General features: G+C 43.7%; 1 protein-coding gene across 2 annotated transcripts in view; it reads right to left on the bottom strand.

Annotated features, from left to right (window-relative positions):
• Positions 1–4,134: 4,134 nt before the first annotated feature.
• Positions 4,135–12,341, bottom strand: part of tyro3 (TYRO3 protein tyrosine kinase) — a 29,386-nt gene continuing 21,179 nt past the window's right edge. The window contains exons 9-19 of one of the 2 annotated variants that reach the window (XM_023994078.2): positions 10,994–11,132; positions 10,731–10,857; positions 10,090–10,184; positions 9,864–9,959; positions 9,480–9,560; positions 8,506–8,598; positions 8,171–8,292; positions 7,238–7,347; positions 6,841–7,000; positions 6,380–6,516; positions 4,135–6,119 (exon numbers count right to left, since the gene is read on the bottom strand). In XM_023994078.2, coding sequence (XP_023849846.1) covers positions 5,693–6,119; positions 6,380–6,516; positions 6,841–7,000; positions 7,238–7,347; positions 8,171–8,292; positions 8,506–8,598; positions 9,480–9,560; positions 9,864–9,959; positions 10,090–10,184; positions 10,731–10,857; positions 10,994–11,132 — 1,587 coding nt within the window. In that variant the 3' untranslated portion in view covers positions 4,135–5,692. The remainder of the gene's footprint in view (positions 6,120–6,379; positions 6,517–6,840; positions 7,001–7,237; positions 7,348–8,170; positions 8,293–8,505; positions 8,599–9,479; positions 9,561–9,863; positions 9,960–10,089; positions 10,185–10,730; positions 10,858–10,993; positions 11,133–12,341) is intronic. The other variant, XM_023994079.2, reaches the window with a different exon arrangement.

Raw genomic sequence — 12,341 nt, 5'->3', positions numbered from 1 at the left:
GTTAGCGTGGGGGGGACAAGCTGCAATTCTACACATTTTGCCATGGGGCTGAGAGAACATTTTTAAAGGTTGATTTCTGGGATTCTACACATTTTGCCATAGTATAAGAACAAGGCATAAGCTATCTGAGTGATTCAAACGTAACAAAATCAATGGGGGCCCCATGACATGACAGGAAATATGCATTTTCATTTTAGTCATTTAGCAGACCCTTTAGCGACTTACTGGAGCAATTAGGGTTACATGCCTTGCTCAAGGGCACATCGGCAGATTTCAGTCATTTGTAAATATATTCTGAATTTATGAAGGGTTTATATGGGATAGCAGTTAGAGGCAGGATCAAATCCCGGGTCTCAGGGAAATCTGGCGGGATATGAGCCAGCAATTGGAGGGTGCCAGGTATCAAATCATTGATGCCATCTCCTGGCAGTTGTATCTTTGAGCAAGGCACTTTATCCCTAAACTGCTCCAGGCTGACCATGTCCTGTCCACTCTCTCTTTCTCTCTGTGTGTGTGTCTGGAGGGATTGGGATAAAATATCAATCTCAGTAGCTAGGTTTCCATCCAATTGGAGACAGATTTTCATGCGAAAATGTAAAATAATCCACAAAAAGAAAATAAGTGCATTTTCCAACCATTGGTGTGCTTCCGCCAAACAGACTTGTTGCCAAAAGGTTTTTCGCTTATGTTTTCATGTACCCAATAAAAATCTGTGATTCCATCGCATTTAACTCTACGGATCATTTTGTGTTAAATAGAAAATGCGCCTACTCTGGTCTTGGCACGTGCGCTCTAGCCAACAGCATGAGATTATTATGGATAAAAGCCGGAATATTTTCTGTCAACCAGCAGTCAAGTATCAATCATCATGTCACCAGAGTAAGACCCTCAGTATTTATTGGAAAAGGAGGATCAAGATCACCGTGGACTTTCACTGCCCTGTGAAATTAATAATAATCTGTAGCCTAATACAGTACATGGTTTGCAGAGTCGTAGTGGGAGGATCACACACACACACACCATATCATCGCGTGACTCCCAAGTTTACTTTAATATGTTTATCATATCAATATTTGAGCTTAAAGTTGTTTCTACCGCCATTTCTCGCATAATTCATTTTACCGACACAAAAAGATCCCACAATGTCGAACGAACAAATTCTGTCTGCATTTATGAAATTGTACCAAAACTTCCTGTTTCCATCATGATATTTTTTTATACAATTACTTTACTGCATGAAAACTGTGGATGGAAACGTGGATAGTATCTGACAATTTACAATAAAATAACTAACTACATTTCTCCAGATCAGCTGGGTCACATAGAAGTTAGGCTGAGGGTGAGTGTTGGAGTTCCAAGCTCTCCCGGGTATAAAGACAATTTTAAACAGGGTGGTTCGAGCCCTGAATGCTGATTGGCTGAAAGACGTGGTATATCAGACCTTATACCATGGGTATGACAAAACATTTATTTTTACTTCTCTAATTATGTTGGTAACCAGTTTATAATAGCAATAAGGCACCTCGGGGGTTTGTGATATATGGCCAATATACCACGGCTAAGGGCTGTGTCCTAGCACTTGTGTCGTGCGTAAAAACAGCCCTTAGCCGTGGTATAGTGGCCATATACCACACCCCCTCAGCCTTATTGCTTAAATATACCATATGATGATGAAACAACCAATACTTTTTATTTACTTACACTTGAGGTGACAATTACATTGTAGCTTTATGTACAAATCTCAAAACAACTAGGCACAGGCTGGTAAGGATGGACTGGTCAGAGTATCACAAAGCATCAGCTTTATAAGTCTCTGTTTTTAATGATCTGGGTTGTATCATTGGAAATAATTTTTATAACAATATACAAAAACTACATAGAAAATATACATATTAAAACATGTCCCTTGATATCCCATAGCCTATAAACAAAATCAAAGGTGTCTGTAAGCATTTTGAACATCAGTGAACGACAGACTCCCGTTTTATCAGGCTAATGTCTTAACAGATCATAATATCCATATTCACACTGGTAAAATTAGTTCTTGAATACATACAACGTTATCTACTTTCCAGAGTCAGAGGAAGGTTGTTGATACCATTTTTATGTCTCCGTGTCCAGTCTGAAGGAAGTTGGAGGAAGTTTTGTGAGCCAATGCTAACTAGCATTAGCGCAATGACTGGAAGTCTATGGGTATCTCCTATGACTTCAAGTCATTGCTCTAATGCTAGTTAGAAACTTCCTTCAAACGGCATGCACCGACATAAAAATGGTATCCATGATTTCATCGGACTCTGGGGAAGTAAACTCAGCAAAAAAAGAAAACGTCCTCTCACTGTCAACTGCGTTTATTTTCAGCAAACTTAACATGTGTAAATATTTGTATGAACATAACAAGATTCAACAACTGCGACATAAACTGAATCATGTGTCCCTGAACAAAGGGGGGGTCAAAATCAGAAGTAACAGTCAGTATCTGGTGTGGCCACCAGCTGCATTAAATACTGCAGTGCATCTCCTCCTCGTGGACTGCACCAGATTTGCCCGTTTTTGCTGTGAGATGTTACCCCACTCTTCCACCAAGGAACCTGCAAGTTCCCGGACATTTCTGGGGAGAATGGCCCTAACCCTCACCCTCCGATCCAACAGGTCCCAGACGTGCTCAATGGGATTGAGATCCGGGCTCTTCGCTGGCCATGGCAGAACACTGACATTCCTGTCTTGCAGGAAATCACGCACAGAAAGAGCAGTATGGCTGGTGGCATTGTAATGCTGGAGGGTCATGTCAGGATGAGCCTGCAGGAAGGGTACCACATGAGGGAGGAGGATGTCTTCCCTGTAACGCACAGCGTTGAGATTGCCTGCAATGACAACACGCTCAGTCCGATGATGCTGTGACACACCGCCCCAGACCATGATGGACCCTCCACCTCCAAATCGTTCCCGCTCCAGAGTACAGGCCTCGGTGCAACGCTCATTCCTTCGACAATAAGCGTGAATCCGACCATCACCCCTGGTGAGACCAAACCACGACTCGTCAGTGAAGAGCACTTTTTGCCAGTCCTGTCTGGTCCAGCGACGGTGAGTTTGTTCCCATAGGTGAGACATTGTTGCCGGTGATGTCTGTTGAGGACCTGCCTTACAACAGGCCTATAAGCCCTCAGTCCAGCCTCGCTCAGCCTATTGCGGACAGTCTGAGCACTGATGGAGGGATTGTGCGTTCCTGGTGTAACTCGGGCAGTTGTTGCCATCCTGTACCTGTCCCGCAGGTGTGATGTTCAGATGTACCGATCCTGTGCAGGTGTTGTTACACGTGGTCTGCCACTGCGAGGACGATCAGCTGTCCGTCCTGTGTCCCTGTAGCGCCGTCTCACAGTACAGACATGAAAAAGGGACTTTCTTTTTTTGCTGAGTTTAGATAAAAAAGGTCTCATTGCAAAAATCCCGAAGTATCCCTTTAAGTCAGTGGTCACCAACCAGTCATCGCCATGGACTGTTCGATCTCCAAACATGTCTGTTAAAAAAAACTGCGATAAAGCCTTGCGTTCCTATTTAATATTTTAGTAGTGAGACGGTAGGTGCACGCGATTCAGCTGCCCTGTGCGCCGGGAAGGTGAAGTGTTCCCATTTTGAACCATTTCATGTGTCTTAAGGTGCTAACTTTGCTTTCCCAGCGAGCCTGGAGAGCAAATCAAGTGCTATATAGGCCTACCGCTGGCTAATCTGATGGCTCAGATAAGTGTCTGCAGTAAAGTAGCACAAGTTACAAAATATATATATATTTGAAAAATAACCTACAGCAAAGTTGATACTGTGAGATTTCAAACCATTTCAAACCATGACTAGAGAGAATGTCAACAAATACATCAAAGAGCTGTTTGAGTGAGTTTAAGTTCTTACTCAACACTGTCATCACTTTTTATATGCTATTAAAATAGTTCATAGGAGTAACAACATGAATTTGTGCATGAGGCAGAAATTATGCGGTGCGACTCGAGTTTTGCCATCAGCTGGAAGACTGTCCCTATTTGGTCAGTGTCAGTGGAAGAAAGGGAGAGAAGGGGGATGTTGAGAGGCGGACCCTCAGTCTGCTGCTCTCTCCCTCCGCTGACATTCAGATGCAGGCACCATCAGTCCAGAATAGTTTTTTTTTTATTAGTTAAAATATATGCTCACTCAGCTGTGCCTTACAAGTGATACAACTGATCTATTGCTGGTGTGATCATGTAGCCTACCTCACATTTTGAAATATACACTGAACAAAAATAAACACACCACATGTAAAGTGTTGGTCCCATGTTTCATGAGCTGAAAAAAAGATCCCAGACATGTCCCATATGCACAAAGCTTCTCTCAAATTTTGTGCACACATTTGTTTACATCCCTGTTATTGAGCATTTCTCTTTAAGCCAAGATAATCCATCCACCTGACAGGTGTTGCATATCAAGAAGCTGATTAAACAGCATGATCATTACACAAGTGCACCTTGTGCTGCAGTTGTCACACAATGTCACAGTTGAGGTAGTGTGAAATTGGCATGCTGATTGCAGGAATGTCCACAAGAGCTGTTGCCAGGCCTCACAAACGCAGACCACGTGTAACCACACCAGCCCAGGACCTCCACTTCCAGCGTCTTCACCTGCGGGATCATCCGAGACCAGCTACCTGGACAGCAGATACACTGAGGAGTATTTCTGTCTGTAATAAAACCCTTCTGATTGACTGGGCCTGGCTCTCCAGTGGGTGGGCCTGGCTCCCAAGTGGGCAGGCCTATGCCCATCCATGGCTGCGTGCTTGCCCAGTCATGTGAAATCAGAGATTAGGGCATAATTCATTTTTCCATTGACTGATTTCCTTATATGAACTGTAATTCAGTAAAATTGTTGAACATTGGCAGGGCAATTGAAGCAAATATAATATGCCTAAAGCCTACTGCACAAACCGCATTGCTACAGTACTGTTTAATAGGTTAATGTTCTCTAAGGTTACATAAAACAAAAAAATCTGAGCGGTAGATCTCATCTTGCTTTTGGACTCAAAGTGATCTCAACTCAGATTGGTGACCACTGCTTTAAAGGATTATAACAGTTGTGGTCCCATTAAAATATTATAATGTTAAATAAGAATGAGTGTGATAGAGGCTTTTGGACTCGAGCTGCTTATTATATTGAGTTTAGGGTATGAAAGGGAGTAAGTTTGCAAAGCAGCAAATACCAATGTTCAATACCTACAGTACAGTGCACACTAAGGATGTAGGCAGCATTTGTTAATAACTTCAGTCCCTAAAACATCAAAAGGTACAAATCTAGACTAAATAATGCCTCTGTCGGTGAGTTTTCCTTTGAAAAGTGAACTGTGTATCAGTCAAGATCTAAAATATACTATGCTTTTTGTCAATGTTAAAGTAAGGCTGATTGTGTGTGTCTTGGTGTAAAGTCATAGTTTAATGTACAAAAAGACAGAATAACTGGAAATAAAAATGGGTAGAAAAGTTAAGCGATATGAACTTCAATCCAATTCTGCTCCGTTAAGTCATGCTGGTGAGCATCCATTCGTTTTCAGAAACTTCAATGGAGGACAGTAGTGAGTGACCAACCCTCCACAACCAACTTGCCAGTCTGTGAAATCTGTACACAAGGTCAGTTAAGGAGGACAGGGCAGGGGAGGCAGCATGGTGGTTGACATTTAAAATCACACATTAATGAACGCATCTTCATATTCCTCATCCCTAACGTCTTGCTGCAAGGTATCCATCGAGTCCCCCTGCCTACCACCGTCCTCTTCAGTGCCATTACAGGTAGGACCGATGATGTAGCGGTAGTCTCCACCGACAGCCAGAGCTGCCTCAGAAGACGCCACGAGCCAGTCTTTCTCATCTTCCTCCATCCCCACACACTGCCACGGCATTCCTGACCACAAGGGGTCCTTCCTTGGGCCCAGTGCCCCTGCCCCCTGCTCCCCCTTGTCATTCTCCAGGTTAACGTAGAGAAGGGCCTCCTTAATGCAGCTAGGCCCTGGGGATAGGCTGGCCCACAGCCCCTCCAGCTGGTCAATCAGGTGTAGGAAACTGGGGCGGCACTTGGGAACAGGGCTCCAGCAGCTATGCATGATCTCGTAACTGGGAAAAGAGAGGAAGACGATTTGAACTGTCAGGTCGTTATTGTAAAGTAATGTGTTCTCAATGAGTTACCTGGTTAAATAGGCAGTAAAATATACAAACTCATTAAATCATTTTCATTCATCTGGCACCAATGATGATAATTAGATTGTTTTAGTCATTTGAAAAGTATAGCACCGATCCCATCAGTTCTGATGAAGGCCTTGCAGGCTGGTTTTCAACGCCAGAGAATTTTCTATCAGACCCAGTGGACCACTCACATGTCGTCTCGGCAGTCAGGTGGCTGTTTGAGCCTCTCTCCCTTGATGAGGTACTCGTAGATTTCAGAGTTCTCCACCCCGGGGTAAGGGGTCTGCCCCCGTGCCATGATCTCCCACATGGTGACTCCAAACGCCCACTGTGGGAAAACGGAGTCAGTCAATTAACTTCTGGGGCCACTAAAAAGGCAAAAATAAGTAATTGACAGTTCCAAAAACATAAATCAACATATTATCTATTAAACAGGGACTCAGTCAGTGAACTTCTGTGGCCACTACATGGTTTAAAAATTCAAACATGAAATTGATTGGTCTGGAAACAAAATCAACATCTTATCCACGATGCATTGAATTGCATTACAAAACACAAATGTAATCCTTTTCACAAAGAGGATTTCAAGTATGGGGATCCGAGTTTGTGTGTACTGTGACCACTATGAGGGTGCGTCCATCTTTGTATATACCACATCACTCTGAGTAGTGTAGACATTGTCAGCAAGGCTCTCCAGTGCTATCCACTTGACAGGCAGCTTTGAGACAGATCCTTGTCTGTAGTAGTCGCCACTGTAGATTTTCTTTGACAGCCCAAAGTCTGCCACGCAGACTGTCAAGTTCTCACTAAGCCTATGAACAAAGGAGAGGAGATGGTCACAATCTAACCTACAGGCAAGATAACGCTCTAGTAAATTCAGTGTAAACCATATTAGAGGGAGTACTAGTTAGGAAAGAGTAAAGTGACGGGTTGCCATCTCAAATGTTGCCATATTCCCCATTTAGTGCACTAGTTTTGACCAGGGCCCTACAGGGAATAGGGTGCCATTTGGTACAAAGCCACAGTCTACTGTGCTCGTAGATTCTCACATGCAGTTGCGCGCAGCCAGATCTCTGTGTATGATGCTTTTGTTGCTCAGGTACGCCATTCCACGAGTGATGTCCAACATGAACTGTATGAGCATCTGCAGTGACACGGTCTGTAAGGGAGAGACAGCAACATTTTGTTAAAACATGATTTGAACCTATACAAAAAGTCTACTATGAAAATAAATAATAATTTGGGCCCACAGGTCAACCTGGTCTTTCCTCTAGTCCATAACAGGAAATAAAGAAATCATTTAAAACATTCTGTATGTAAACTGTCAAATGTAACAGTAGAAGACCTTGAGTTCTCTGGACACACATTGGGCAGAAATGTATTATAGATGGTGTTATAGGGTTAGTGTACAAAACATTAGTAACAACTGCTCTTTCCATGACAGACTGTCCAGGTGAAAGCTATGATCCCTTATTGATGTTACCTGTTAAATCCACTTCAATCAGTGTAGATGAAGGGGAGGAGACCAGTTAAAGGAGTTTTAAGCCTTGAGACAATTAAGACATGTATTGTGTATGTATGCCATTCAGAGGGTGAATGGGCAAGACAAAAGTTTTAAGAGCCTTTGAACGGGGTATGGTAGTAGGTGTCAGGCCCACCGGTTTGAGTGTGACAAGAACTGCAACACTGCTGAGTTTTTCACGCTCAACGGTTTACCGTGTGTATCAAGAATGGTCCACCACGCAAAGGACATCCAGCCAACTGGACACAACTGTGGGACGCATTGGAGTCAACATGGGCCAGCATCCCTGTGGAACGCTTTCAACACCTTGTAGAGTCCATGCCCCGACAAATTGAGGCTGTTCTGAAGGCAAAAGGGGGTGCAACTCAATATTAGGAAAGTGTTGCTAATGTTTTGTGCACTCAGTGTATCTATTTTAGTATGCATACAAGTGTGTTTAAAATGTTTAGGGGGCACTCACAAAGGGCTCGTCTCCAAGGCGGGACAAGAGCAGAAATGTGTGAAGGTCCCCGTGCTTCATGAATGGCAGGATAACCATGGGGATGGGCAACCGTTGCTGAGGCCGACTGTGCAAACTCACTCCTGGAGGACCAAAATATATTTAATCAACAACTCACTGCATTGAGTTGCTGTAATGACACAGTTACAACTCTTTCTCTGAACCTAAGTAGCCTACTTTTTTGTAGAAGATATTATTATTTGTAATCTGGCAATGCCTTTCGTAAATAAAGTTGTAATGAATTTAATTGAAATAAAAGTTGGCGCAAGTCATGGGTTTCTTTATTCACTACTAACCAATGAGCTGGATGACATTAGGATGATCGAAGTCCTTCATATGAGAAGCCTCCATCAGGCACTGTTCAATATCACATGATGAGTTGATATCCGCTGATGGAAAAAAATGACAGAAAACATCAAAAGTTATCACTACTTGCAAGGACGTATTAGTTCACATCAGGGGTGAAAGTAAGTCGGTATGGAGTTCTGGCAAAATAAATAGTGGGGGCACGCCGTAGGCCTACCAGTAAAACATGAGTTTATCACAATAATTAAAAAGATGCCAAGAAGAACTGTAGGTTATTACACCATTATCTATCATCAGCCTACCTACCACATGTCAGTGTCATTAAAAAGGTGAGACTGGACTTGAAAACGTGTGGAAGTATGCTCCAAAATACGGTGTGGTTGGACAATATAGTGACATTTTGCCACGGCAGAGATGAGTGGCCGAGACTGAGATGCACGCAAACAGCAGTGGATGCATCAATTCAGGTTACACAAGTTTACGCCTTTTTGACAAATCGCCAAATGTCATTCATTCCACTTTTTGGTGTTTTGTAACAGCTGTCTCTCTCCATTCATCAAATGGCAGGTGCACAGTGCACTGTATGGATGCTGGAATATATATATATATATTTTTAGAGTGGACAAACGTGCGCATAAGCCGTTTGACGTGATTGTTTGACAATCAGATGAAAACATCATGACCGGTTGTGTTTAAGCCACTTTTTTTTTTTTATAAAAAGATAATACATTTTAAAAGTGAAACAACAAATTTTTACTATTAGACCTACAGCGTACCTTTGAAATGAATAGGGATTCTGTAATTCTATGATTAGGCCCAAGCGTGTGCACACAAAGGAAGTTCCATAACGGGAAGAAATCTACTTTCACCCCTACTTTCAACTGTTTCAATGTAATATCCACTGACTGTACACATTCATATAAAAAAGGCAGTTCAAATGTACAGTCGATAGTCGCTCACTCACTTTTGAGCACCTTCACTGCAACTTTCTGTACAGTACTGTCCTCCATCTTTAGGAAGGCCTCACGCACTGAGCCAAACTCACCTACTCAAACACAGAATTAAAAAAAAAATAATAATAATAATCACTGGCACATTAATCTTGGGACAATAAACACTTTGGTTACAATTCAACATATTCCAAAACATCACAACACAGACATGAGGTCTGCCTTGTTATTTAGCAATACACAGTCATGATTATAGGCCATGCCAGACGTTAGTAAATGTTTTCCTTTGCAGTCGCCAGCATCTACCACATTTTTTCAACAGGTCTACTTTCAGTCAACACTTTTAAGGGTGTGAGCTAGTTTGTATAGAAACAGTACACAAGGAAGACCTCACTAACCTTTTCCCAACATGTGTCCGAGAGTCAGTAGTCTTTCTGGGATCAGGACGTCTTGCAGTTTGGCCTTTAGATCGTTATTGATACCCAAGCTGTCCACTGGTGGGAGACCGATTGAATTCATTATTCACCACCAAGGTCCACTGACTACAAGCACTACAGTACGTGTCAACAGAGGGCGGCACCTTTATTTGTGGAGGCCGCAAGCCAAACATGCCTGACTACTTACAGCTGGATTCTGGGAGCTCGGGGCAGGTCCTGTTGAATGACCTGGCTGCAGTGAAGGACACCAAGCGCTCATTCCCTGGGGGCTTGAAGACAGACCTGCAATGACAAGCAGAGTCCTGCATTCACATACTGTATGGGCGCCGGCAGGCCTACTGTCTGCAGTATCTACCAGAATCAGAGGCCTTGTTTGAATACTTTATGACTGCACTGTTATTCCTGCTTTGCCTTGGTTTAGTAACCTTGCAGTAAAGTCGCTCCTGTTCGAATACTTCTAAAATGCATCCTTCCTTGTGGTAATCTACTGATCTGGCAAAGACATTGGTGAACGGAATGTCGTGGAAACCTTCCTTTCCTCATCCAACCATGTCAGCTCAGTGATAACTTTAAGGAAGGGATGAAAGGAAGGTAGGTTGCAGTCAAAGTATTCAAACAATGCCTCTGATTCTGGTAAATACTGTAGACCGTAGGCCTATATGTAAAGTCAGTGTACTTGGGGGGGGGGGGGGGCCTGGCAGCTGTTTACAGTAGGTCAGTCAATTCATTAAAATACTGCTTTCAGCCCATGCAAATTAATTTAAACAGAAAATAATGTTTATTTGAAAGGCTTTGGCCTGGTCTAGTAAGAGAGCAATGGTAGCATACCCAAACTGTGTCTCCTTCCCTCTGCGGTGCACTAGGACTATCAAGAGAAGCCCGGCCATGGTGGCCACCAGCAGGCCCAACAGAAGACCCGCCCACATATGGCCTCTCTGCATCTGGGCTGCCAATGCTGTGTGGAACACACACACACCATTACAAACTGGATTTACATACAGCACAACACCATGTCACCTTCAAATTTGGAACATAGGTTTTAAAACTAGAGTGACAGGGCTTATAATGGAGAGTGAGAGGGGCTCACTGACCTGAGGCGGGCATGACCAGTACAGGCTGGCTCCAGGGCCCACAACCAGCCACTGTACACGCTGACACCTGGAAGGTGGCGTTGAAGAAACGACCTCCACCATACAGGTGGGCCACATTCTCTTTAAAGAACAGAGCCTCCTGGAACACAACAACCAAAGTATGTCAGTGTGTATGGTCTATATAAGACATGCTTTGAGTTCAAGAAACTTAAAAGCAAGGGAGTGCTGGCCTTTTTACACAACACACATTATGCTTTGGAACTGCTGAATACAGAGAAAAAGAAAGAAAGAAAAATCAGTTGGATACTTTTCTTTGGCACGACAGGAACACAATACGAATGTGGCCTTTCTATGCTTGAGGCCCTGGGTCTCAATCCTGCCCTGTGCAATTGGGTTTCGGACCACCTGACAGGCCGCCCCCAGGTGGTGAAGGTAAGAAACAAAATGTCTACTTCGCTGATCCTTAACACGGTGGCCCCACAAGGGTGTGTGCTCAGCCCTCTACTGTACTCCCTGTTCACCCATGACTGCGTGGCCATGCACGCCACCAACTCAATCATAAAGTTAGCAGACGACACAACAGTAGTATGCTTGATTACCAACAACGACGAGACAGCCTACAGGTAGGAGGTGAGGGCCCTGGGAGAGTGGTGTCAGGAAAATAACCTTCACTCAACAACAACAAAACAGAGGAGATGATCGTGGACTTCAGTAAACAGCAGAGGAGCATCCCCCTATCCACAACGATGGGACAGTACTGGAGAAGGTGGACATCTTTAAGTTCCTCTGCGTACATGTCACTGACAAACTGAAACGGTCCACCTACACAGACAGTGTGGTGAAGAAGACACAACAGCGCCTCTTCAACCTCAGGAGGCTGAAGAAATTTGGCTTGTCACCTAAAACTTTTACAGATGCACAATTGAGAGCATCCTGTCGGGCTGTATCACCGCCTGGTACGGCAACTGCACCGACCACAACCGCAGGTCTCTCCAGAGGTTAGTGAGGTCTTCACAATGCATCACCGGGGTCAAACTACCTGCCCTCCAGGACATCTACAGCACCCGATGTCACAGGAAGGCCAAAAAGATCATCAAGGACAACAACCACCCGAGCCACTGCCTGTTCACCCCGCAACCATCTAGAAGGCGAGGTCAGTACAGGTGCAAAGCTGGGACCGTGAGACTGAAAAACAGCTTCTATCTCGAGGCCAGACTGTTAAACAGCCATAACTAGCACAGAAAGGCTGCTGCCAACATACAGACTTCAAATCATTGGCCACTTTAATAAATGGAACACTAGGCACTTTAATTATGTAAACATATCTTGCATTACTCATCTCATATGT

The sequence above is a fragment of the Salvelinus sp. IW2-2015 genome, linkage group LG9 (genome assembly GCF_002910315.2).
Source record: "Salvelinus sp. IW2-2015 linkage group LG9, ASM291031v2, whole genome shotgun sequence".
Lineage (NCBI taxonomy): Eukaryota > Metazoa > Chordata > Actinopteri > Salmoniformes > Salmonidae > Salvelinus > Salvelinus sp. IW2-2015.
The sequence above is the reverse complement of the archived record's forward strand: the minus strand, read 5'-3'. Positions and strand labels throughout refer to the sequence as shown.